The 27,825-nt window shown below is 36.5% G+C and overlaps 2 protein-coding genes and 1 pseudogene across 2 annotated transcripts; all 3 read right to left on the bottom strand.

Annotated features, from left to right (window-relative positions):
* Positions 1–6,439: 6,439 nt before the first annotated feature.
* On the bottom strand, positions 6,440–7,366 carry LOC115525666 (olfactory receptor 8K3-like). Its single transcript, XM_030332955.1, has one exon. It carries the CDS (start codon positions 7,364–7,366, stop codon positions 6,440–6,442), a length of 927 nt encoding a protein of 308 aa, XP_030188815.1.
* Positions 7,367–16,304: 8,938 nt separating this feature from the next.
* LOC115525745 (olfactory receptor 8K3-like) lies at positions 16,305–17,246 on the bottom strand. Its single transcript, XM_030333106.1, has one exon. It carries the CDS (start codon positions 17,244–17,246, stop codon positions 16,305–16,307), a length of 942 nt encoding a protein of 313 aa, XP_030188966.1.
* Positions 17,247–20,594: 3,348 nt separating this feature from the next.
* Positions 20,595–21,465, bottom strand: LOC115525995 (annotated as a pseudogene).
* Between the last annotated feature and the right edge of the window lie 6,360 nt (positions 21,466–27,825).

Raw genomic sequence — 27,825 nt, 5'->3', positions numbered from 1 at the left:
TACACTGTGGGTTTCTGTTTGTTTGCTTGTGTTTTTAAAAAATTTTTTCAGTTTATTTTTATTTATTTTGAGAGACACAGCATGTCAGGGAAGGGGCAGAAAGAGAGGGAGACAGAGAATCCCAAGGAAGCTCTGCAGTCACAGCACAGAGCCCCAGATGGGGCTTGAACTCTCAAAACCAGGATATCATGACATGAGCCAAGCTGAGAGTTGGACACTTAATCGATTGAGCTACCCAGGTACCCCAGCTGGTGTTTTTTTTTTTTTTTTTTCAACATTTTTTATTTATTTTTGGGACAGAGAGAGACAGAGCATGAACGGGGGAGGGGCAGAGAGAGAGGGAGACACAGAATCGGAAACAGGCTCCAGGCTCCGAGCCATCAGCCCAGAGCCGGATGTGGGGCTCGAACTCACGGACCGCAAGATCGTGACCTGGCTGAAGTCGGACGCTTAACTGACTGCGCCACCCAGGCGCCCCCTTTTTTTTTTTTTTTTTTTTTCAACGTTTTTTATCCAGCTGGTGTTTTTTCTTTTTTTTTCTTTTTTTTTTTTTTTTTAACGTTTATTTATTTTTGAGACAGAGACAGACAGAGCATGAACGGGGGAGGGGCAGAGAGAGAGGGAGACACAGAATCGGAAGCAGGCTCCAGGCTCTGAGCCATCAGCTCAGAGCCTGACGCGGGGCTCGAACTCATGGACCACGAGATCGTGACCTGAGTCGAAGTCGGACACTCAACCGACTGAGCTACCCAGGCGCCCCCCAGCTGGTGTTTTTAAGAGTGATAGCAACTTACCTGAAATGTTTCTACTTTCCTGACTTATATACCTGTGCATTCTCTGGCCTGGGACTGAAGTTCTTTGTCAAGGCTATCGTAGGAAGAGGTGAGGAACTGTTTAAGCAAGACATACCTCACCACTCTTCCATGACAATATTTGAATAATCGTGTTGTGACTCCTTGGGTTACTTATCTTTTAATTTCTGTATCAATTTTAGTAGTGTCTTAATATAAGTTATTTGGGTATGAATTTGCTTAAAATATTATTCTTCCTCTGGGGCACCGGGATAGCCCAGTCGGTTGAGTGTTCAACTCTTGATCTCAGTTCAGGTCACGATCCCAGGGTCTTGGAATGAAGCCCCATGTCCAGCTCCCCACTAGGTGTGGAGCCTGTTTGGAGTCTCTCTCTCTCTCCCTCTTTCTCCCCCTCCAACCCCCAGCTCATGCTGTCTCTCTCTCACTCTCTGTCTAAAAACCAAACAACTATTTTCTTTATGGCATTCCCATTAAAATATAGATATACTAACTTGTATGTGATAAATCATATATACTTTACCAAGCAAGAAAGTTAGGGAACATGGTGGAATTGGGAGGAGAAAAAAAGTTCATGGCAGAAGGTTCGCATAAAGAAGTTTTATGAAAAATCCCTTTGAATTAAAGGGTAGAATGCTTTAAAGAAAAAATGTTGAAAGTCACTGTGATACACAATACCATAGAAACAAAATACAATACACTAAAGGTGAGATATACGTGGATCCCTGGATGTGATTTGAAATCCTTCTCTACATTAAGTCCACAGAAAACCCTTCGAACTATCATAGAGCACACAATGCAGATACACCTGTATATAATCACAAAAAAATGTATCTAAATATCCTAAACACCCACAGATAAGAAGTTATGTCAGAGTGGGAAGCAGATGGCACGTTAAGGTAAGAGAATGAGTTTTGGTTAAAAAAATTGTGGGCATCAGTGCTCCTGTTTGAAGGAAAAAAAAAAAGGAAACTATATTGTTTGCAATAAAATTGCAAGGCAGAAGTCCCTGAGTGACCTAGAAGCAGACAAAAACATTCAATTTCACAACATAAAATACAAAGGTAATTATATGTAATTTCCCCTTAACTTACCTGAGTCTTCCTTATACCTTTGTGACCTCTTGACACTCTCCACTACACCGATTCACACACCTTTTTTCTGACGGGAATATGATAATGGGTATCAGTAAATGACCATATTAGACATATATTCAGTAAATGCAGTCCAAATGCAGTATACATCTTGGGTTTTGCTTGTTAGTTTTTTTCTGCTTTTTTTTGTTTCCTTTACAATCATGGAAGCCTAAAAAAAAAATAATTAGCGCTTTTTAAGTACCAATTTTTCTATGAGGTGGCGGAAGTTAAAAACATTTCCTCTCACCAGCTTTAGAATTCTATAAAAAGAATCAAATAGGAGTAGCAGTGTGGCTCAGTCAGTTAAGAACCCCACTCTCGATATCACCTCAGGTCATGACCTACAGGTGGAGGATCAAGCTCCGAGTTGGGTTCTGTGCTGAGCAGGGAGCCTGCTTGGGACTCTCTCTCTCTCTCTCTCTCTCTCTCTCTCTCTCTCTCCGTCTATCATTCACATACACACACTGTCTCTCAAAATAAACATTTTCAAAAAAGAATCAAATTGCTCTTTCATAGTTTATGATCTCTGCTGAATTTTATTTATTTATTTATTTATTTATTTATTTATTTATTTATCATCTTTATGTTAGATAGAGAGAAGGAGAGAGAGCGTGAGCTGGGGAGAGAGGAGAGAGACAGACAGAATCCTAAACAGGCTCTGCAGGGAGCATGATATGGGGTTGGATCTCATGATCCCAGGATCTTGACCTGAGCTGAAATCAAGCATTAGATGCCCAACCAACTGAACCATCCGGGTGCCTGATATTTATTTTTTTACAGTTATATTATTTGAGATAATTATACCCAAACAAAATCAGACAAAGCAAACAAAATCAGACATAGTTACATTTTGTTAGGGCTTTGCCAAGGAGTTAAAATGGAACTTACCAAACATCACTGAAACATTGTGGATATTTGGCAGTATGAGATGGCACACAGTTTTCTGTCATTTTTTCCTGTAGAGAAGCCTCTGTCTTGACTCTCATATGTATTTCTTACCATAGCATATTGAGAACAATTTATGGGTTCTCTTCACCTTTTGAGACTCTCCCTCAGGAGATGATGAGCAAGTTGTTTACGATGGCTAAAGCATATGAAGGCATTAAAAACTTCCTGGAGCTTGTCCATTAATAGGCAGGGACAATTCATACTCACAGCTGAATAAAATTATCATTTATCTATCTATCATCTATCTATCTATCTATCATCTATCTAATCTATCTATACATCCATCTATTATCTATATATCCATTATTTGTCTATGTAACTATCATCTATCTATCTATCTATCTATCATCTATCTAATCTATGCATCCATCTATTATCTATCTATCTATCCATTATTTGTCTATGTAACTATCATCTATCTATCTATCTATCATCTATTTATCATCTACCTAAAATATATCATCTATATTTATTTATCCATCTATCACCTATTTATTTACTTATTTATTTATTACTTCACTCTTATTTTTCACTAATACTTAACTTTTCATTTCACTGCATAGGACTCTTGATTAAAATGTCATATATTTAAGGCTGGCTCACCAGGAGTCCCCATTTCCACAGAGGTCTCCTCAGATTGGTGACATGGTAGATAATTGATAACTTCTGTTGTATTACATTGTTTTAAAATTGTACATGGATAAGTATCCTGCATTAAGCAACTGTGACATGCTATTTCCTTGATTTTCATTTTTGTTTTCAGTTATCCTTCTTTTCAAGGCAGACATTTGCTATGTATCCATCCTTCTCATTGCATAGTCAGTTGCTGTTACTGACCAGTAACCACTTGTTTTGATTTTGTTTTTCTCTTTAATTTCACGGTGCCGTATTTTATTTATTCCTTGTGTCCAAATCATTTCAATGTTTCTTTCCCACCTTGAAGCATGCTATTTTGTACTTGATATATGCCTAATTTATCAAGTTATTCTTGAAAAAATATAATATTTTACATATGCACAACTATGTATATGTGTTATATTTCTATAAATGTCATTGTTGCATTTGTCACTTTATAGATGCTATGCATAGATGATATCACACTTTTTTCTTCTTCCTGTATTATAATCCATGATACAAATTAAACAAATTTCACTTATTTTTTTATTGATATATGTGTGTCTAACCCTCAGCTATCATTAACAACATCATTACAGTATCCAGCCTCAATGAACAGCCCTGAGTTTGTTCCCTTAAAAGTTATATATATGGAAAGCCTAGGTGGCTCAGGAGGTTAAGACTGTGACTCGATCTCAGCTCAGGTCATGATCTCACCATTCATGACATCGAGCCCCATGTCAGCCTCTGTGCTAACAGTGCAAAGCCTGCTTGGGATTCTCTCTCTCCCTCTGCCCCTTTTCTCCCCTTGTTTGTGTGTGTGTGTGTGTATGTGTGTGTGTATACATACATATATGTGTGTATATATATTCCTGAAAAGGAAAAGAATAGACTCATTGCTTTTCCCAAATATTTCAGATATATTATCCTAACATATTCTTTTATTAATAAATGTAAGACATATCTTGGATCTTCCCTTTTGTGTCAGGTGCATAAATTATACCTTTTTCTTAATTGTACATACATAGCATTATCAGCATCTTTTATATAATTTATTATACTGCTTCTTCCCTTTTCTTTACAAGTTTGATTTCATCCTCACTGATTTGGATGTCTTTTATTTCTTTTTTGATGTCTGATTGCTGAGGCTAAGACTCTCAGTACTATGTTAAATATTAGTGGTGAGAGTGGACATCCCTGTCTTTTTCCTGACCTTAGAGGGAAATCTCAGTTTTTCCCCATTGGACCTCTACATCTCCAGTCTTTGAACCCTTCTGGTTACAAAAACTCATGGAAATCAGCCCCTCTCATTTTTCCCAGCCTATGACTTTGGGGAAATATTCTCCTTGTATGTATACATAGTGTTCTCAGCTCTTGCTCACCTCGCTGGGACCAGGGATTCCTCCCTTCTGCAGCACCTATGATCTGTTTCTTCCCCAAACCATGCCTCAGCACTGCATACCTCCCATGATATGGCCTCCTTTTTCCTCTAGCTGTGCAATTTGTTCTGTCAGTCCTCAGGTCAATCTCTTGGATATTCAGAAAGATTTGATGGTCATCTAGTTGTGTTTAAGGGACAAAAAAAGCCTAAGGTCTTCCTACTACTCCACCATCTTCCAAAATGAATATTTTAAAAATGTTATCCTTTTATTTTATTATCCTTTTATTATCCTATTTTTATCCTATTGTCCTATTATCCTATTGTTATCTTTTTATTTTATTTAATTTACTGAATTAAATTTTGTACCTTCATGAAAAATTAGTTTCACTTTTTGTAAGTCTATTTTTGAGTTCTGTATTTTGTTCCTTTTCTTTACATGTCTTTTCTTCCCCCAAAGCTACACAGTTTTGATTGTTATAGTTATATGACAAAACTTAACATGAAATGGAATGTTTTCTTCTATGTTATTCTACATTTTTACATGTATTTTAGCTAGGTTAAATCCTTCATCTTTTATACACGTTTTAGTGTAAAGACAACTATATCTATAAAATACCTGGGTGGGATTTTGTTTGGGTTGCATTACCTATAGATCTGTTTGGGAAGGATTGATACATTTAGTAGGTTGAGTTTTCTAATCTATGAACTCAGTGTGTCCTGAAATTTATTCAGATATTATTTGATTTCCTTAATCAGCATTTTTTTCAGCATTCAGATCCTGCACATATTTCCTGGGTTTTGTTCTAGGTATATTTCATTATACTTGTGTGATTGCAAATGATAATTATAATTAGGTGCTGTGCTGATCTTCTGGATTGTTGAAATGCCAAGTGTGTGTAGTCAATAGACTTTTTGAGGCTCCTAAGTGAAAGTAATGGCATTCATGAGGAAAGACCAGGACATAGACCCCCCTCATGGAATGGAGAGATTGGAGCACATTCAGATGACTGATGACTTCAAGTTAAGGCAATACACTGAACCTGCCTAAAACTATAATCAACTGTGTTTTAGACACCCCATAGAAACCTGTGTAGGCTACATAGAAAGAACATACTTACAGAGAAACTCACCTATATACACAATACATGGAAATGGGAAAGTTTATTCTGATAGTTGAGAATGACACAGGAGTTATTTTAACTCTTCCTGTTCCAGGTATTCTTCTTCACTCCCACACAGCATTCCCACACTCCTTGCTTGGTGTTAGAATTATAGGCCCATAACCATTCTATTGTACTAACATATTACCTAATTATGATGCTTATAACTCTTGTCTTTACCTCAAGAATGGAATGTATATGTATTATTTATTCACAGTGTATTTAGAACACTTCAGAGTATGACTGGTACATAGAAGTCAATGTCTAGATACGTATCTTGAACTCATTTATCCTTGATTTTCCCTCTGAAGAAAGGAAAAGAAATGTTTAATGTTGATAATGTAATTCATAGGAACCACGCAGTATGTAATAAACTTAAGAAAAGGTACCTCATAACTTTTTCCATATCCTATGGAAAGCACATTTTACGTCTTTGTTCCTCAGACTATAGATCATGGGATTCAACATGGGGATAACAAGGGTGTAAAATATGGATGCCATTTTATCAGTGTCAAAGGAATGACTGGACTCAGGTTGTGCATACATAAATATCATAGTCCCATAAAACACTGTGGCCACTGTCAGGTGGGACCCACATGTAGAAAAGGCTTTGTGCCTACCCTCAGCTGAGTTCATCCTGACTATGGCTAGTAGGATCAGCAGGTAAGACATAACAACCATCAGAAGGGAGGACATCAAATTAAAAACTGAGAAAGCCAAAATCATCAATTCAATTTCATGCGTGTTTGAGCAGAGCAAGGATAACAAGGGAAGACAGTCACAGTAGAAATGGCTGATGACATTGTAACCACAGAAGGATGAACTAAAAATCTTTATGGTGACCAGAAGAGACACAAATGTGCTGTAGAGATAGAGGATTGCCACCAGCACCTGACACACCCTTTGTGACATGATGACTGGATAGTGCAGAGGGTTACAGATGGCCACGTAGCGGTCATAGGACATAGCCGACAGAAGGAAAAGCTCGCTAATGATGAACATAATGTAGAATGCTCCCTGTGTGGCACACAAATGATAGGAAATTGTGTTTTCTTCCACAACAAAACTTGCTAACATTTTGGGTCCCACAGTTGTTGAATAACCCAGATCAGTGAGAGCCAGGTGTTTGAGGAAGAAGTACATGGGTGTTTGTAGCCTGGAGTCCATCTTGGTGAGGATGATCATGCCCAGGTTGCCCACCACTGAGATCATATAGATGATGAAGAAGAGCCCAAATAATGGAGCCTGCAGCTCAGGACGGTCTGTGATTCCCATGAGAATGAATTCATTCAGCCCTGTTAGATTATGTTTTTCCATGCAGGTTTAGTAGAAAATCTATTCTGGATGGATACATCATAAGAGTCAATAGATTTCATGTATTATCTCCTTGGAGAGGTTTTAGTATGCCAAATTAGTATAAATAAGATACATCCAAACTATTCAGTTTAGGATATTTGAAAACAAACCCAAATCCCACGTAGACCACTATATATGCATAAAGAAATCGAAATAGGTGGTTCTCAACTGGAGGCATTTTACTCCATAAAGAATATATTTCAATGTCTAGAGACAGTTTGAATGTCATATCCAAGAGTCGGGATGCTACTGATTTCCAATTGTTAGACACAAGTTAAGCTGCTAAATACCTTAATATATCTAATATCTAGGCCATGACAATATTCAGTCAGGAATAACAGCAGTAACAATGTTAAAAAACCCTGGTGATATAATTAGGTGGATAGATAATAGACTTATTTATTGATAGACGGAAAATAAATACATAAAGGTAAGTAGATATGGATGCTAAAGCAGAAACAAAAAAAATGAAAACTTCAGGGATTAGATATATAGGTGTTTATTTTACTATTCTTTAAATTATTCTTTCTACCATATATGATACAATCACAAAATGACATTTATAAGATACGTAAATCATATGACCTAATACATATGTCTATTATATATTATAATTTTTTAATGTTTACTTATTTATTTTGAGACAGAGAGAGGGTCAGAGAGAGCGGGAGAGAGAGAATGTCAAGCAGGCTCCGCCCTGTCAGTGCAGAGCTCACTGCAGGGCTCGATGCCACAAACCATGAGAACGTGACCTGAGTCGAAATCAGGAGTTGGACACTTAACCACCTGAAGCATAGGTGCCCGCATAATAAAAATGTTAAACCAGAAGTTCCCCAATTGCATAAAGCCCACTACTCAAGCATGGTCCTACAAAAGGTATGCCTACATGTGAAACTGACTGGAAAGTTAGCATACTTGACAGATATTTGACACATGTATGAATAAGAAAAGTGTAACACATCAGAATGGGAATTATTTTGGGGGACATGGTGAAACATACCAGGAGATAAATGTATGGAGATATACTTTCAGCTGTATTTCAGTTTATAGTATATCCAAAGATTTGATTTGGGCAAAAAAATGTGATTTATCTAAAAGTCTATATTCTCGTATATAAAGCTGATGTTTCCTTGATGAGTTTTAGATAGGATAAATGAAGTTTCGATACTTTAATGTGTCTATGTTACCTGGAAATAGTTCTCAAATATTAAGTACACTATGGGTTTTTATTTGCTTGTTTGTTTGCTTGTTTGTGTGTTTTTGAAAGAGTGATAGGAACTTACCTGAAATGTTTCTACTTTCCTGACTTATATACCTGTGCATTCTCTGGCCTGGGACTGAAGTTCTTTGTCAAGGCTATCATAGGAAGAGGTGAGGAACTGTTTAAGCAAGACATACCTCACCACTCTTCCATGACAACATTTGAATAATCGTGTTGCGACTCCTTGGGTTACCTATCTTCTAATTTTCTTATCAGTTTTAGTATCATTTCAGATAAGTTATTCTGATATAAACTTACTTAAAACGTTATTCTTCCCCTTGTGGCATTTTTACTAAAATAGAGATATACTAACTCAAATGTAGCAAATCAGATGCACTTTCTCGAGCAAGAAACTAAGGGAACATGGTAAATTTGGAGGAAGAATAGGTTACTGGCAGAGGTTTGACATAATGAAGTTTCACAAGAATTCCCTTTGGATTAGCGGAAATCACACTTTAAGGACAAATAAAAGTTGAAAGTCACTGTGATACACAATAGCTTAAAGACAAAATGCAATACACTGAAGACGAGATATATGTGGGTCCCTGGACGGGATTTGAAATTCTTCTCTACATTAAGCCCACAAAACCCCTTCAAACTATGATGTAGCACATAATGCAGACAAACATGTATATAATCACATGACATGTATCTAAATATCCTAAACACTCACAGATAAAAATTATTCCAGAGTGGGAGGTGGATGGCAGGTTAACGTAAGAGAAGTATTTTTGGTTTAAAAAGTCGTGGGCATCAATGCTTCTATTTAAAAAAGGAAAAGGGAAATAATACTGTCTGCAATGAAATTACAGGTCAAGTCAGAAGTCGCCGAGTGAGCTCTAAGCAGACAAAAACATACAACTCCACAACATTCTATATAAAGGTAATTATGTGTAACTTCCCTTTAACTTACCTGAGTCTTAGGTTTGTCACCTCTTGATATGCTCCTCTGCTCTGATGCACACACCTTTCTTATAACAGAAATATGATAATGTGTATCAGTAGGAGAGAATATTAGAGAAATATTCCGTAAATGCAATAAAAACAGTATAAATTTTGAGTTTTGCTTGTTTCTTTCCACTTTGTTTTGTTTTCCTTTGCAATCATGGAAAGCTGAACAAATAAATAGTACTTTTTGAGTACCAAGTTTTCTGTGAGGTGAAGAAAGATAAAAGCATTTCCTCTCACTAGTTTTGGAGTTCTATAAAAAGAATCACATTGCTTTTTCATAGTTTACTGTCTCTGTTGGATGTTTGAATGTAATTGTTTAAAGCTATATCCTTTGAGATAATTCTTCCCGCTTTCTGTCAGATCCTACTGGAAAATGAAGAATACTCTACATCATTCCATTTCCATAAAACTTGCTACTTAAAGGTCTCCAAATGTCCAAATAAGGCTTTGCACACCTCATTGTGAGGTGACCACCCTTTTTTTCCTTATCAAGACCTCAGAGGATAATTGTATTGATATGTTTATTTAAACAATCATTAAATACTAAATTACTTTTGAGAGAATCACAAAAAGTGTCCAGAGTCACTAAATAAACATTTGGAAAGACATCAAAATGACAGATACTACCTGCAGTTTCTTAACTTTGTTAACTCAGAAAATTTCATGTCTCTTTGGCTGTGTACCATTTGCTTTTATATTGCTCTCCGTTTGAGGTAAAACTATTCATATTAAATGGAAGTATTGCATAACTATATAAAAATGAAGTTTCAAAGAGTCGCAGAAGCATTAGCCTCTCCACCATGTGAAATCATTCAAAAAATTAATAAGAAGGAAAAAACGAGGTAATTCCTACTCCTGCTCAGGCATTATGGTTATGGGAAAGCAAAGCAAACAAAATCAGAAATGGTCACATTTTGCTAGAGCTTTGCCATGAAGTTAAAGTGGAACTTACCAAACATCACCGAAACATCGTGGATATTTGGTAATATGAGATACCACACAAATTTTCTGTCATTTTTACCTGTAATGGACCCTCTGTCTTGACTCCCATATGTGTTTCTTAACATGGCATATGGAGAACAATTTATGGGTTCTCTTCACCTTTTGAAGACTCTCCCTCAGGAGATGCTGAGCAATTTGTTTAATGATGGCTCAAGCATATGAGGGCATTAAAAAATGTCTGGAAGTTGTCCATTAACAGGCAAGGGCAATTTGTATTCACCAGAGAATAAATTATCTATCGGTTGATCTATCACCTATTATCTATCTATCTATCTATCTATCACCTATCATCATCATTGTCATCTACATTCAATCGCCCATCTCTCTATCATCAACATCTATATTCAAACATCTATTATCTCTATCATTATCTATCATCTATCATCATCATCATCTATATTCAATCACCTATTTATAAATCCATCTATCATCTATTTAGCTTTCTTTCTTCTTTCTTTCTTTCTTTCTTTCTTTCTTTCTTTCTTTCTTTCTTTCCTCTTTCTTTCTTTCTCTCCTATTTTCGCCCTTACTTAACTTTTCATTTACACCACATAGGACCCTTTTTAAAATTTTTTTAAATGTTCATTTATTTTCGAGAGAGAGACAGACAGAGTGCAAGCGAGAGAAAGGCAGAGAGACAGGGAGACACAGAACCGGAAGCAGTCTCCAGGCTCTGAGCTGTCAGCACAGAGGCCAACAGGGGCTCGAAGTCACAAGCCATGAGACCACAACATGAGCCGAAGTCAGATGCTTAACTGACTGAGCCACCCCGGTGCCCCAGCACTACATAGGACTCTTGATAAAAATGTCATATATTTAGGGCAAGTTCATCAGCGTTTCCATTTCCATAGAGGTCTCCTCAAATTGGTGACACAGTGGAGAGTTGATAAATTCTGTTCTATTAAATTATTTTAAAATTATATATGGAATAGGGCACCTGATGGCTCAGTTGGTTAAGCGCCCGACTTCGGCTCAAGTCATGATCTCACAGCTTCTGCATCTGAGTCCCACATGGGCCTCTGTGCTGACAGCTTGGAGCCTGGTACCTGCTTCGGATTCTGTGTCTCTCTCTCTCTCCCCCTCTGCCCCTCCACTGCATGCTCTGCCTCACTCAGTCTCTCAAAAATAAACAAACATTAAAAACTTAATAGATTGTGCATTGAATAAAATTCATACATTAAGCAAATATGGTGTGTTGTTTCCTTGAATTTATATCCTTCTTTCCAAGGCAGAAGTTTGCTATGCGTCCTTCTCATTGCATAGCGAGTTGCCGTCACTGACTGGTTACCACTTCTGCTTTGATTTTGTTTTTCTCTTTAATTTCACAGTGCGGTATTTTATTCTTTTATGCCCAAATCATTTCAATTTTTCTTTTCTACCTTGAACCATGCTCTGTTGTACTTAATATATACCTAGATTATCAAGTTATCCTTGCAAAACTCTCATATGTTACATATGCGTAACTATGTATATGTGTTATATTTCTATAAATTTCACTGCTGCATTTGTCACTTTAATTGCTTGTTGTGCACAGATGATATGACACTTTGTGCTTCTTTCTGTATTAGAGTCCATGATACAAATTTCCCAATTTTCATTTATTGTTTTATTGACAGATGTCGTATGTCCAACCCTCAGCTATCACCATTACATCATTATGGTATCCAGCCTCAGTGAACAGCCCTGAATTTGTCCCCTTAAAATATTTATATATATATAATGTGTTCTTGATAAGAAGGAGCTGAATATACTCATTAATTTTCCTAACTATTTCAGATATATTATCTCTATATACTCTTCAATAAACGCAAGACATATCCTCTTCCCTTTCATGTTACCTAATTATATCCTTCTTGTTAAATGTGCATTTATAGTATTATAAGTATCTTTCATGTAATTTATTAGACTGTGTCTTCCCTTTTATTTTCAAGTTACCCAATAGCAGACATTTCATTTAAGTAGTACTGGTCTACTACTTTCTATTGCCAATTGTCAATTTTCCTTTGTTTTTGGATATAGAATAAGCTTATATACACATACACATACATGTATATATGTTTGTATATATACATATACACATATATGTGCACATATATACAGCACAAAATTTGATAAGCTTTGCATATGTATATACCGATGGAGCTGTAAAAACTTTCAAGGCAACAAACATGTCCATCACTTCAGAAGTCTTAGCATTCACACATGTTAAACCCGTTCTACTCTTCCTGCCTCTTAATCCAAGTCAACTTCAATTTACCATTTTCAAAAACTTTTTATGTTCAAATAATTATAAATTAACAGGAAGTTGTAAAAAAAAAAAAGCATGCAGAGATGTCTTGTGTAATCTGCACCCAGTACCCCGAAGAGTTCGTCTTGCTACACTGTAGTAAGATTTCATGACTAGGAAACTGACATTGGTACAACACCCATTGTTCAGATTTCACCAGTTTGGGGTTATTCTTTCATGTATTGGTATACCTTACTGCTCTGCGTTTTATCCCATTTTCGCATTGTTTCAACCACCACCACAGTCAAATTGTAGAACTATTCTGTCCCCCGGAACTTTTCTTTTGCTATCCCTTTAAAGCTACACTGTCTTCCCACCTCTTGGGCAACTGTTCCTAACCATTGGTGACCACTAATATTTTTTGCATCAGCATAATTTTGTCACTTGAACAAGGTTTTATAAATAGTCCACAATTTGTAATCTTTTGGGATAGCTTCACTCTTTTGAGGTCCATCCTCGTTTTTGTGTGTGGATACCCTTTTCTTTAAGGTGGCTGAATGGTATTTGTACTACAGAGGGTCTCGTTTCTTCCTTTCCAAGCTCTATTCCTCTTATGCCATTTCCTTGCACTGTTTGGAATTTGTCATATTATCTGTTTTGTGCAACTTTAGATGAATCTGCATTTGAGATTTTTAATTTTTTTAAAAAATTTAATGTTATATTGTTTACACTTTTAAGTCTGATCTCCTTTACTCTGCATAATAATTTTGAGAGTCATCCATATTTTTGTGCATACCAATAATTTATTGCTTTTTATAGCTGAATGGTATTCATTTGCTTGGATATTCCATAATTTGTTTATCCATTCTCAAGTGGAAGAACATTTGAATTATTTCCAGTCTAACTATTATAAATAAACTTTATGTGGACATTCACATAGAATATTTGCAATGGAATGTGATGTCTTTTCTCTCTCACATGGCAGTGGAAGGCCTAAATATATTAGCTGCTTTTTTACTTTCTAAGATGGTGAATCTTAAACCAGATGTTTTTTAAATATTTATTACCATTTTAATTTTCCACCAACAATGTATGAGTTTTCATTCCTCCATATACTCACCAACAACTAGATATTACCCTTGGTTTATGGTGTTGTCTCATTGAAGTTTAAATTGAAATGCATAAATGAAAGTAATGCTGAGCAACCTTTTCTGTTGGTAGCAGTACCTGATGTAAAATTAGGAGCCCGATGCATGGCTTGAACTCAAGAAGGTGAAATAATGACCTGACCCAAAGTTGGATGCTTAACCAACTGAGCCACCCAAGCACCCCAAGAATATAATACTTTCTGATATGTGTAATATATATACCTAGTAATGAAATAAAGATTTTTTTGGGGGGAGAGAGGGCGCAAGTGAGTGAGGGGTCAGAGAGGAGAGAGAGAATTCCATGGTGGGCAGAGAGAGAAGGAGAAAAAGAGAGAAACGGGGCTCACTCAAAGTGGAGCTCACGTTTTTACTCGAAGCGGGGCTCCTGTTCACCCAAAGGGGCTCGAGCTCACCTGATGTGGGACCCAGACTCACTAACCGTGATATCATGACCTGAGCCAAAGTCAGATTCTTAACCAACCGAGCCACCCAGGCACCAAATAGAGACTAATTTTTAAGCGAATGAAACATATTATTGAAATTTATAAGTCTTAATACTTTATTTTTCTCTTTTTGGCTTGTATTCTGAGGGCTAATCAAAGCACTCCAATATTTATTTTAGGAGTGGGATATTGTGTTATATTTACTTATCATTTGTTTTTTCAAATCCCTGTATTATTAACATTTCACCGTAATGCTGTCCTAACTACGTCACCTAAGAAACATGTATTTCTTTATATTTGTACAGGCATAGCTCATACCTAGGTGTATAATTTTTTAATATAAAAAATAAGCCATAAAGGCCCTATTAATTATTTGCACATGACTCTCTCTCCCTCTGTGTGTGTGTGTGTGTGTGTATTCTTATTAATTACTTTTATTCAAATTTTATTGGCTTCACAGTTAATTTTATTCCATGATGGTGGACTCAGAAAAGAGTTCAGTCTCTCCATGATGCAAATACGTTTTTGAATGTTAAAAAAATAAAAGTAAACAAAAAATAGGGTATTTGGCAAGTGTTATGTAGGAAGTATGTCCAAAAAGCACACCAAGTATATATGTTTGACATCACATTTATTCACAGTCCAAACCATAGAATTTTCTTCTTTTGTTTTCTCCAGGCAGGGGCAGGGTCATCCAATCAATGTAGTCGAACAATTTACCCTGTTCAAAATATAGTACACACTCATTTGAAACAAATTTGTGGAAAGAGTCAACACTGTTATTTATGATAGAATAGATTTCATATGCAACCATACAAAAAAAAAACTAGAAAATGACTTTTACACAAGAATTATCCTTGTTCTTTAGAGAGATAAAGCATAACTTCATTAGACAAAAATAAGCATTTAAGATTCAAAATTAGGGCACATGGGTGGCTTCGTGGGTTAAGCGTCCAATTCTTGATTTCAGATCTCAGAAGTCCTGGGATCAAGCCCCTCACTGGGCTCTGTGCTGACAGTATGGAGCCTGCTTGGGATTCCTTCTCTCCCTCTCTCTCTCTGCCCCTCCCTCATGCTCTCTCTCTCTAAATATAGACTTTAAAAAATTTTTTTAAAAAGGAATCAAGATCAAGCTGGCAAGAGAAATTTACAAATCCAAAAATGTGTATGGCAGACCCCATGAAATTTAATTCAATTGCTATGTCCACTATTATAGACAAATGGACACATTTAGACAAAATTAGATGCTGTGGTGATCTTCTGGATTGTTGAAATGCCAAGTGTGTGTAGTCGATAGACTCTCTGGGGCTTCAGTCATGAAAATAATGAAAATAATGGCGCTCGTGAAGAAAGACCAGGACACAAAGACCCCTCATGGAATGGAGAGATTGGAGCACATTCAGATGACTGATGACTTCAAGTTAAAGCAATACACTGAACCTGCTTAAAACTACAATCAACTGTGTTGTAGACACCCCATAGAAACCTATGTAGGTTAAACAGAAAGAATGTACTTACAGAAAAACATACCTACAGGTACCTTTCTGTTCCAGGTATTCTTCACTCGCCCAGAGCATTCCCACACTCCTTGCTTGGTGTTGAGTCTACAGACTAGTAACCATTCTACTGTACTAACACATTGCCTAATTATGATGCTCATAACTCTTGTCTTTCCCTCAAGAATGGAAATATATTCGTTATTTATTCACAGTGTGTTTAGAGCACTTAAACCTATGACTGATGCATAGAAGTCAATCTCTAGATATATGTTGAACTCACTTATCCTTGACCTTTCCTCCGAAAGAACAAATAGAAATGTTTAATGTTGACAATCTAATTCACAGGAACCACATTGTATACAACGAACTTAAGAAAAGGTACTACATAACTTTTTCCATATCCTATGGAAAGCATATTTTACATCTACGTTCCTCAAGCTATAAATCAAGGGATTCAACATGGGGATGATGAGGGTGTAAAATATGGATGCCACTTTATCGGCATCAAAGGAATGACCGGACTCGGGTTGCACATACATAAATATCAGAGTCCCATAGAACACTGTGACTACTGTCAGGTGGGACCCGCAGGTGGAAAAGGCCTTGTGCCTACCCTCAGCTGAGTTCATCCTGATGATGGCTGCCAGTATCAGCAGGTAAGACACAACGATTACAAGAAGGGATGACATCAAATCAAAAACTGAGAAAATCAAAGTTATCAATTCAATTTCATGGGTATTTGAACAGAGCAAGGACAACAAGGGAAGACTGTCACAGTAGAAATGGCTGATGACATTGTAACCACAGAAGGATGAACTAAAAATCTTTATGGTGACCAGAAGAGACACAAATGTACTGTAGAGATAGGGGATTGTCACCAGCATCTGACACACCCTTTGTGACATGATGACTGGATAGAGCAAAGGATTACAGATGGCCACGTAGCGGTCATAGGACATAGCCGACAGAATGAAAAGCTCACTAATGATGAACATAATGTAGAATGCTCCCTGCGTGGCACACAAATGATAGGAAATTGTGTTTTCTTCCACAACAAAACTTGCTAACATTTTGGGTCCCACAGTTGTTGAATAACCCAGATCAGTGAGAGCCAGGTGTTTGAGGAAGAAGTACATGGGTGTTTGTAGCCTGGAGTCCACCTTGGCGAGGATGATCAGGCCCAGGTTGCCCACCACTGAGATCACATAGATGATGAGGAAGAGCCCAAATAATGGAGCCTGCAGCTCAGGACGGTGTGTGATTCCCATGAGAATGAATTCTTTCACCACTGTCAGGTTGTGTTTTTCCATGCAGGTTTACTGGAAAATCTATCCTGAATAAATAATCAGCACAGTAAATAGCTTTCATGTTATATCATCTGAATATAAGTGTGTTTTATCCTGAATATAAGTAAAATAACAGTGTCAAGAGTCTAAGAAAGCAACAGAAATATGCAGTATTGTAATATTATATTATAAACACATTCATAGAAAATCCACACTTACAGCACATAAGACATTGCTTATAAGATGGGTGAGCTTCTGATAAACTGCTTGTTACCAAGTACACACCTTCTTCGGTGAGAAATACTGAATTTGAATCACTTTAAGAAAAACTGTTACGTGAACAGGAGAAACAATATAGTGTTGTTTGGGTGCAGTGGTGAACGGTGAAAGAAAAAAATGACATTGCTGGTGCTGATTTCCTGTGAGATAAGGGAGAAGGGCTTTTGCTCTTGAGCTTGACATCTAGGCTTTCTTTCTTGAGTTCAGCAAAATACAATTTTTTTTTTCACAGTTTACTATCTGTTTAGATGATCAGATCCTTGTTTTTTGAAGTTATACTCTTTGAGAAAACTATATTTGCTTTCTGTCAGATTCCGCTGGTAACTGAACATGCTGTATATTTACCATCACCAAAAAACTGGATACTAAAAGTCTCCTAGGCTCCAAATATTAGTTTTCTCACCTCAGTATGAGGTGGAGTTTCTCTCTTTTTTTTTTTAATTTTTTTTTCAACGTTTTTTATTTTTATTTTTGGGACAGAGAGAGACAGAGCATGAACGGGGGAGGGGCAGAGAGAGAGGGAGACACAGAATCGGAAGCAGGCTCCAGGCTCCAAGCCATCAGCCCAGAGTCTGACGCGGGGCTCGAACTCACGGACCGCGAGATCGTGACCTGGCTGAAGTCGGACGCTTAACCGCCTGCGCCACCCAGGCGCCCCATGATGGACTTTCTCTTATTGCTCATTAAAAAGTAGAAAAAAATTCACATTTATAAATTGATTTAAATAACTATCACAATATTTTTGAGAAGGGGATAAGAAGAATCTAGTCCCTAATGACTGATAATTTAGATATCAAGTGAACACCTGAACACCTACAGTTTCAGAATTCTGCCATACATTTTATTCTTTATTTTTTTAACAATTTTTTAAATATTTATTTATTTTTGAGAGAGAGAAAGAGAGAGAGCAAACGGAAGGTGTAGAGAGAGAGGGAATCGCAAGCAGTCTGCACACTGTCAGCACAGAGACAGATGCAAAGCTAGAACTCACAAACTGTGAGATCATGACTGGAACGGACACCGAGAGTCCAACGCTTAGCCAACTGGGTCACCCAGGTGCCCCTATTCTTTATTCTTGACACTTTAGTTGGGCTTTATGGTAGCTCAGTTTTGACCTGTATTATTTGTATGATCAAGTATTTACATGAAACATACATTTACATAAGCAATATGGCAGTGACATTTCAAAAATGCTTATTAGCCTTTGTGAAGATACTTGAACAAGTAATCTGAAGAGAAAGAAGAACATTCTTATTCTGTCACGCACTATCAATTGCGGAACACAGAAGCGAACCAGAAATCCTAATGTTTTGCTATGCTTTGACAATGGAATAAAACTGTTACCTTGCAAATGTCACCAAAACTATTTGGATATTGGTATAATACAGCATTACATGAAATATTCTGTTTACCTGTGATCTAACTTCTGTCTTGACTTCCCCATGTGCTTCATAATACGTGAGATCATTTTATGGATTCTTTTTCACCCTCTGAGACTCTCCCTGAGGATATGCCGAGCAATTTCTTGATCATCCCTGAAGCATTTGAAAGCTTTGCCGAATACAAGGGGGGTGTTTATTAATTGTGTAGAATACTTTGTATTCACCAGTGACTTAGTTTTTTTTGTTAGTTTGTGTATTACATTCATACATTTTACTCCTGATTAGCTCTTTTTCCTCCATGCTTTGATGGTTAATTTTATGTGTCCACTTGGCTAAGCTGTGGTGCCCAGTTGATTAGTCAAATATTAGTCTCGATGTTCTTGTAAAGGTAGTTTTTACATGTGATTAAAATTTAAATTAATAGACTTTGAATATAGTCATGTACCCTCCGGAATGTAGGTGGACCTCATCCAATCATTTGAAAACCTTAAGGAACAAAAAATGAGGTCCCCCAAAGAAATTATACTCCAGACAGCAATATAGAAAATCTACCTCAGTTTCCCCTCTTTGTACTCAAGACTGCAATATCAACTCTTATAATGCTGGGCTACTCCGCAGATTTTGCCTTGCCAATCCCAACAATTATATGTGTTAATTGCTCAAAATCTCCTCTCTCTCTCTCTCAAAGCTGTATTATCATATATTGTATACAGTTATATATGTATTTGTATGTTATATAAAAATATTTTACACATATAAAATATGACATATTCATATATGTGTGTATATGTACGTATGTGTATGAAACCTTCTTTTGATTTCATTCCTCTGAAGTACCTTTACCAAAACAAACATATAGGGAAATTGATTAACATATGTTATCTACACCCCTAGCTTGCCAGTATTCCTTCAGTTCTACAATGGTGTCCTTAGGTGGATGACACACGGACTCATTTTTAAACACCGTCCTATTGTATTGTTTAAAATGATTAAGTGAGTTACAAGTGATAATATATTGTGTATATAAGGTGTGCCCTTAGCCTTTTTTTATTCATGTTTTAAATTTTTTTTGAATTTTGTGAAAGGAATGTATAGAGTCTCTGGTTTATAAAAATAAGTGTTTAGTAGAAGAGACAGGCAAATAAGCTATGTGCAAGAATATGTAGGAATGGCACCTGATCTGGAATTGAGACTAATTGAGGCTAATATCTGAAGTATGAACAAGAATCAGAGGGGCACCTGGGTAGATCAGTCAGTTGAGCGTCTGACTTCAGCTTAGGTCATGATCTCACAGTTCGTGGGTTTGAGCCCTACATTGGGCTCTGTGTTGACGGCTCAGAACCCGTAACCTGCTTCGGATTCTATGTCTCTCTCTTTCTCTCTCTCTGCCCCTCTCCTTCTTGCTCTCTCTCTGTCTCAAAAATAAATAAATAAAAATTAAAAAAAAATTTAAAAAATCAACAATCTGTTAGAGGATTGTTCTCACTTGAAATTTCAAAATAATGAAAAATTTTATTTATTTCCATGCTTATCACATATTGATTGTTGCCCATCTCCTGGAAACAACAGTACAAGACTCCCGCAGAGTTATAGTTTACATTGGTTAATACATACTTTATTGTTAGTGTATCTTACAATGAACTTTAAATACCACAGTTGCAAATATCCTGCAGGTCCTATTAAGAGCATTTTGTTTTTACCTCTTTGTTCCTCAAGCGTGGATCATTGGATTCAGCATGGGTATAAGTAAACTGTAATGTGAAATAAAGAAGTTATTTTATCAGTGTCAAATGAATGGCTGGATTTGGGCCACACATACATAAAAGATACAGTACTGTAGTATATGACTATCACCGTCAGATGGATCCACAGGTGGAGAAAGCCTTGTGCCTGCCTTCTTCAGAGTTCATTCTGAGGATGGCAACAAGGATCAGAATGTAGGACACAAGGACTATCAGAAGAGATGACACTAATTTAAAAGTTGAAAAGATCGGAGTTATCAATCTAATTTCATAGGTCCCTGAGCAGAAGAAAGTTATCAATGGAGACTATCATAGCAGAAATGCCTGATGACATTATAGCTGCCAAATTATGAAAGGAAAATCCTTATAATATTTAGCAAAGACAAAATGGTGCTGTACAGATAGGGTCTCAAGCAACTGACAATCTTTGTGACATGACGACTATGTAGAACAGAGGGTTACAGATGGCTACATAGCAGTCATAAGCCATTGCCAACAAAATAAAACTTCGCCAGTAATAAACATACTGAAGCAAGTGAATTGGGTAGCACCTTAGTTATACAAGATGGTAGGTTGAGCTACAGGAGAATTTACTAACATTTTGGGTCCTGCAGCTGTAGAATAATCAAGATCAGTGAAATCCTGGTGTCTGAGGAAGAAGTACATGGGTGTTTGTAGCCTAGTGTCTATCTTGGTGAGGATGATCAAACCCAGATTACCCACGACTGAGACCAGGTAAACAGTGAGGAACAGTCCAAATAATGGAGCCTGCAGCTCAGGGAGTCCTGTGATTCCCATTAGAATGAATTCTTTCAACAGTGTTAGATTGTGTTTGTCCATGCAGGCCATTCGGGAAACCTATACTGGGAATAAATATAAAAATAATCATTAACTTTCATGATATGATGGAGATGACTGTTGTAATAAGTGATTAAAGGCCTAAATCTTTCATTATGGCCTGTGGCCTTCATTGGCTGTTCTGACACCCAACAGCTCAATTCTTTCTCTCCCAGTCCAGCTGAGCTCTTTACAGCTTTTTATTATGTAATACCAAAGACACAAACAAGAAAAGTAAAAACAGATAAATGGACTTTATCAGAAGTTAGAAAGCAAATTTTTGTGCATCAAAGGACACTATCAAAGAACGAAAAGACCCACATGATGGAGGAAATTTTAATTCATGTATCTCCTAAGGCTCTATTATCTAAAATATATAAAGGATTTTTCAACTCAACAAGAAAAAAAAAAACACAAATAATCCAAATTAGAAAACAGGCTAAAGACTTGAAGACACATTTCTCATGGAAAATATAGAAATGGCCAATAAACACATGAAGAAATGTTTAACACATAAGAAATGCAAACAAAAACCACAATGAGATATCATAGAATGGTTATTGAAAAAGAAAAAGACAAATACAAACACTGACAAAGGTGTGGAGACATTAGGACCTTTGTGTATTGTTTTTGGCAACGTGAAATGGTACAATTTGATGGTTATTCAATAAGTGAAACAGAGGATTACCATTATAACCCAGCAAATCTATTTCTAGATATATATCCCAAGGTTTTGAAAACCACAGGTGCTCATACCAAAAAGTGTAGGTAAATACTCAGAGCAGCTTTATTCACAATAGTTGAAAAGTAGAAACATCTTAAATGTCCATCAGCGGGTCCATCAACTGGTGAATGGATACCAGATGTGCTATCCATACAATGGGATATTAGTAAGCCGTACAACGAAAAGAAGTATTAATATATGCTAGAGCATGTATGAACCTTTAAAACATTATGCTAAGTGAAAGAGTATAAAAGCTCACATATTGTAGATACTGTACAATTCCATTACATGAAATATCCAGAATAGGTAAATCCATGGAGACAGCAGATTAGTTGTTGTTTGTTCAGGAACACTGAATTAGTTCTGAAGACACAATACCTTTAGGGACATATTTTTAGTGGGTATTAAAAAGCATTCTACATTTCCTGGAATAAATGAGAGTTTTATTTTTATTTTTTTTAAACAGGTGCAAATATTTTTTTCAATGTTTATTTATTTTTGAGAGACAGAGAGAGACACACACACACACACAGTGTGAGCAGGGGAGGGGCAGAGAAAGGGGGAGACAACAGAATCCGAAGCAGGCTCCAGGCTCTGAGCTGTCAGCACAGAGCCCGTTGCGGGGCTCGAACCCATGACCCATGAGATCATGTCCTGAGCCGAAGTCGGACGCTTAACTGACCGAGCCACCCAGGTCCCCCATAAATGAGAGTTTTAAAAATGTGTTCTTTTTTTCTGAATCCGTGCTAGTAAATATGAGTCTTCCTATATGTGAAGACAGATATGAGATATTTTTTTCACTGTCTTTATACTTCTATATAATGCACTAAACTCTTCTCTGTCCCCGTGGTTTATTTATATTTATATTATATTATATTATATTATATTATATTATTGGAAATAATCTACTTTGGACCATTGAAATTGTTATTTTTTTCCTGCTTAAGACACTACAAACATGTAAAAACAATACAATGGGCAGAGATTTAGCATTGAATCTTCACTATAAAACTGCTCTATGAATAGAAATGAGAATTAAACCAACCCCATCCCTGCCCCATCCCCCTGCCAAGTAGAGCATTCAACATTAAAAAGAACGACCATAAAGGTATACTATGATTATAGATAAATAAAATATGCATTTAAATACATATATTTAAAAACCGAAATAACTTTTGAGGGGGAATAAAGGGAGTTTTAGAAAGAGCTACTAAATAAATGAGTGGCAAATTCACTTTATTTTATGTATGTATGTATGTATGTATTTATTTATATTTATTTATTTTTTTGCTTTTAGTTAAGTGCTTTCTTTTCTTTCTTTCGTTCTTTTGTTCTTTCGTTCTTTTGTTCTTTCTTATTTTTCCTTCCTTCCTTCCTTCCTTCCTTCCTTCCTTCCTTCCTTCTTATTATTTAAATCCAGATTAGTTAACTTACACTGTAATAATGATTTCAGGAAAAGAATTTAGTGATTCATCACTTCCATATAGCACCCAGTGCTCATCCCAGCAAGTGCCCTCCTTAACTCCCATCATCCATTTATCCCATCAGCCTACCCAACACCCCTTCAGCAACTGTCAGTTTGTTTTGTTTTTAAGAGTCTCTGACGGTTTGTCTCCCTCTCTGTGTTTATCCTATTTTTGCTTCCCTTCCCCTATATTCATCTGTTTTGTTTCTTAACTTCCACATATGAGTGACATTATGTGATGTTTGTCTTTCTCTAACTGACCATTATTTCACTTAACATAATACACTCTAGTTTATCCATGTTGTTGCAAATAGCAAGATTTCATTCCTTTTCATTGCTGAGTAATATTCATATATATATATATATGTATATACACACACACACACTACACCTTCTTTATTCATTTATCAGTCGATGGGGATTTGGGTTTTTTCTATAATTGGACTATTGTTGATAGTGCAGCTGTAAACATTGGATGCATGTGCCTGTTTGAATCAGTCTGTTCAGCAAATGGTGTTGGGAAAACTGGACAGAGGCATGCAGAAGAATGAACATGGACCACTTTCTTGTATCATACACCAAAATAAAATGGATTAAAGACCTCAACCTAAGTCAGAAAACCAACAAAATCCTAGAGGAGAAAACAGGTAACAACTTCTTTGACCTGGGCTGCAGCAACTTCTGACTTGACTTGTCTCTGCAGACAAGGAAAACAAAATACAAAATGAACTACTGAGATCTCATCAAGATGAAAAGCTTCTGCACAGTGAAGGAAACAAGCAGCAAAACTAAAAGGCAACCAACAGAAAAGGAGAAGATATTTGCAAATAATGTATCAGATAAAGGGTTAGTATCCAAAATCTACAGAGAACTTATCAAACTCAACACCCCAAAACAAAGAATCCAGTGAAGAAATGGGCAGAAGACATGAATAAACACTTTTCCAAAGAAGATATCCAGATGTCCCACAGAAACATGAAAAGATGCTCCATATCACTCCTCATCAGGGAAGTACAAATCAAAACTACATTGAGATATCACCCCACACCGGTCAGAGTGGCTAAAATGAACAAATCAGGAGACTATAGATGCTGGTGAGGATGTGGAGAAACGGGAACCCTCTTGCACTGTTGGTGGGAATGCAAACTGGTGCAGCCACTCTGGAAAATGGTGTGGAGGTTCCTCAAAAAATTAAAAATAGAACTACCCTATGACCCAGCAATAGCACTGCTAGGAATCTACCCAAAGAATACAAAAGATACAGGAGTGCTGATGCATAGGGTCACATGTACCCCAATGTTTATAGCAACTCTTTCAACAATAGCCAAACTATGGAAAGAGGCTAAATGTCCATCAACTGACGAATGGATAAAGAAGATGTGGCTTGGGGCGCCTGGGTGGCGCAGTCGGTTAAGCGTCCGACTTCAGCCAGGTCACGATCTCGTGGTCCGTGAGTTCGAGCCCTGCGTCAGGCTCTGGGCTGATGGCTCAGAGCCTGGAGCCTGTTTCGGATTCTGTGTCTCCCTCTCTCTCTGCCCCTCTCCCGTTCATGCTCTGTCTTTCTCTGTCCCAAAAATAAATAAACGTTGAAAAAAAAATAAAAAAAAAAAAGATGTGGCTTATATATACAACGGAATATTACTTGGCAATGGAAAGAATGAAATATTTTTTCCTTTTTTAAAAATTTTATTTAATTATTTATTTATTTTATTACATTATTTAGTGTAATAATGGTTTCATGAATTAGAATTTAGTGATATATCACATACATTGTTCAAACAAACTTTTGAATTTTAGCTATCACAGCTGAAATTAGTGACAGAGTATATTCCTTATTTACATTTATCTAATGAAGAATTAAAAAAAAAATTTTTTTTTCAATGTTTATTTATTTTTGGGACAGAGAGAGACAGAGCATGAACGGGGGAGGGGCAGAGAAAGAGGGAGACACAGAATCGGAAACAGGCTCCAGGCTCTGAGCCATCAGCCCAGAGCCTGACGCGGGGCTCGAACTCCCGGACCGCGAGATCGTGACCTGGCTGAAGTCGGATGCTTAACCAACTGCGCCACCCAGGCGCCCCATGAAGAATTTTTTTAATGCACTTATATATTTTTGGCTGTTTTGATATCCTCTTTTGTAAAATGTTTCTTCAGGTTTCTTGCACCTGCAAACCCACCTGTCTTATTCACTCTCAATAGGTTGACTGTGTTGATCATCCTCATTCTAGGAGTTAGGCAATTTGTTGTTTTGTTTTGTTTTGTTTTGTTTTACAAGTTACTTTGAAAGGGTGTGTATATTTTTTTAAAGATGTTTTTAATGTTTATTTATTTTTGAGAGACAGAACGTGAGTGGGGGAGGAGCAGAGAGAGAGAGAGACACAGAATCCAAAGCAGGTTCTATCCAGGCTCTGAGCTGTCAGCACAGAGCCCGATGTGGGGCTTGAACTCACGAACCGTGAGATCATGACCTGAGCCATGTCAGATGCTTAACGACTGAGCCACCCAGGCATCCCAAAAGGGTGTGTATATTTGAAATGAGGTCTCTGTGGATATTTTTTCCACTTTTTATGGTATATATTTATTAATACAAATTTTCATTCTAAATAGAGTATATTTATCAGTGTTATTATTTTTTTGTACCCTGCTTAAGGAATCTTTGCTGATCCCATCATGAAGATATTATTTTACTTTACTTTAAGAACCTTTTTCGGTTTCAGTTTTCATATTCACATTCATAACAGAACTCAATTAATTTTTACATGCAGTGTATAAATGACCAAAATTCATGTTTTACATAGGAACCTAATTGAATAGGTTAATCTACTGAGAAGCCCTATTTTCCCCATTACTTTGCAGCAGGGCTTTTGTTTTAAAACAAGTGTTTGAAAACACACTACTCTACATGTGAGTATTTTTGGACCTTATTTTATTGATCTCTCTGTAAACAAGTGCACTAAATACACATTTAAAAAACTAATCTAGCTTCAGTAAAGGAATTGATATCTGTTATTAGAAGTCCTTTGACCTCTTCCTTCTTCTCATATATTGCCCTGGCTATTCTAGATCCTTCGTATTTCCACGTAATTTTTTATATCAACTTAAGCATTAAAAACTACGGCTGGAATTTTTATTGTAGCTGTGTTAAACCTATAGGAAAATTTATTTATTTATTTTTTAATATATGAAATTTATTGTCAAATTGGTTTCCATGCAACACCCAGTGCTCATCCCAAAAGATGCCCTCTTCAGTGCCCATCACCTACCCTTTCCTCCCTCCCACCCCCCCATCAACCCTCAGTTTGTTCTCAGTTTTTAAGAGTCTCTTATACTGTGGCTCTCTCCCACTCTAAATCTATAGGAAAATTTAGATAGCACTGCCTTCATCAAAACATTTATATCTTCCAACCAATGGATGTGGTATATATTAACATTTATCTCTCCTTTAATAACTCTGTAACATTTTTTGGAGCGTCTAGCAATGAAATTATGCAAATTATTCATTAGGATTTTCTGAATTGTTAGATTTTTTTTCTAGTGTAGTCAATAGTTTCAAATTTCAATTTTACCTGTTTTTTTGTTAGTGGATAGCAAAGTAATTGTTCTTTAATACGCTGACCCTATATCCAACGATCTTGTAAAATTCACTTATTATTTCTAACAGATTTTTAAAATACACAATTATGTCACTTGAAAATAGTCAAACTTTTATTTCTGCTTCTCTATGCATATATGTGTTCACATATCATTATGTAACAGAAATCTAAAATGTCACCCACCACAGGAAAATAGAGTTAAAGTGTCATTAAGGCAGATATTGTTGATTAGTCATTGATATATCTATATGCCTAGCAACAAAAACCAATACAGGCCATCTTTTATATGTCAATATGCCAATGTTGTGGGCTCTAGGCCACACACAAAATATTTAATAAAAGACATAAGAAAGCCTTTTAAAAATTATCTAATGGCAGATGTATTAAAACAGACTTCTCTTAAGTTGAAACATGAGTACTTGGCAGTGTGAGAATAGAAATCAGACCTCAGTGTTTTACAGTAATACTTAAGGACAAATTAAAGTTGATAACAGAAGGATGATCACTACTTGAACACCTACAAGTTGAAAACAGGAAACACATTTCTAGTTTCCCATGACTTTTACACAATACTCCTTTCT

This window comes from Lynx canadensis, chromosome D1 (assembly GCF_007474595.2).
Source record: "Lynx canadensis isolate LIC74 chromosome D1, mLynCan4.pri.v2, whole genome shotgun sequence".
Taxonomy (NCBI): Eukaryota; Metazoa; Chordata; class Mammalia; order Carnivora; family Felidae; genus Lynx; species Lynx canadensis.
Note: the sequence above shows the minus strand (reverse complement) of the source record. Positions and strands in the feature narration are given on the sequence as shown.

What these genes read in the sequence shown, in the direction of transcription:
- LOC115525745 (XM_030333106.1), bottom strand. Translation starts at nt 17,246, where the DNA reads ATGGAAAAACACAACCTGACAGTGGTGAAAGAATTCATTCTCATGGGA.
- LOC115525666 (XM_030332955.1), bottom strand. Translation starts at nt 7,366, where the DNA reads ATGGAAAAACATAATCTAACAGGGCTGAATGAATTCATTCTCATGGGA.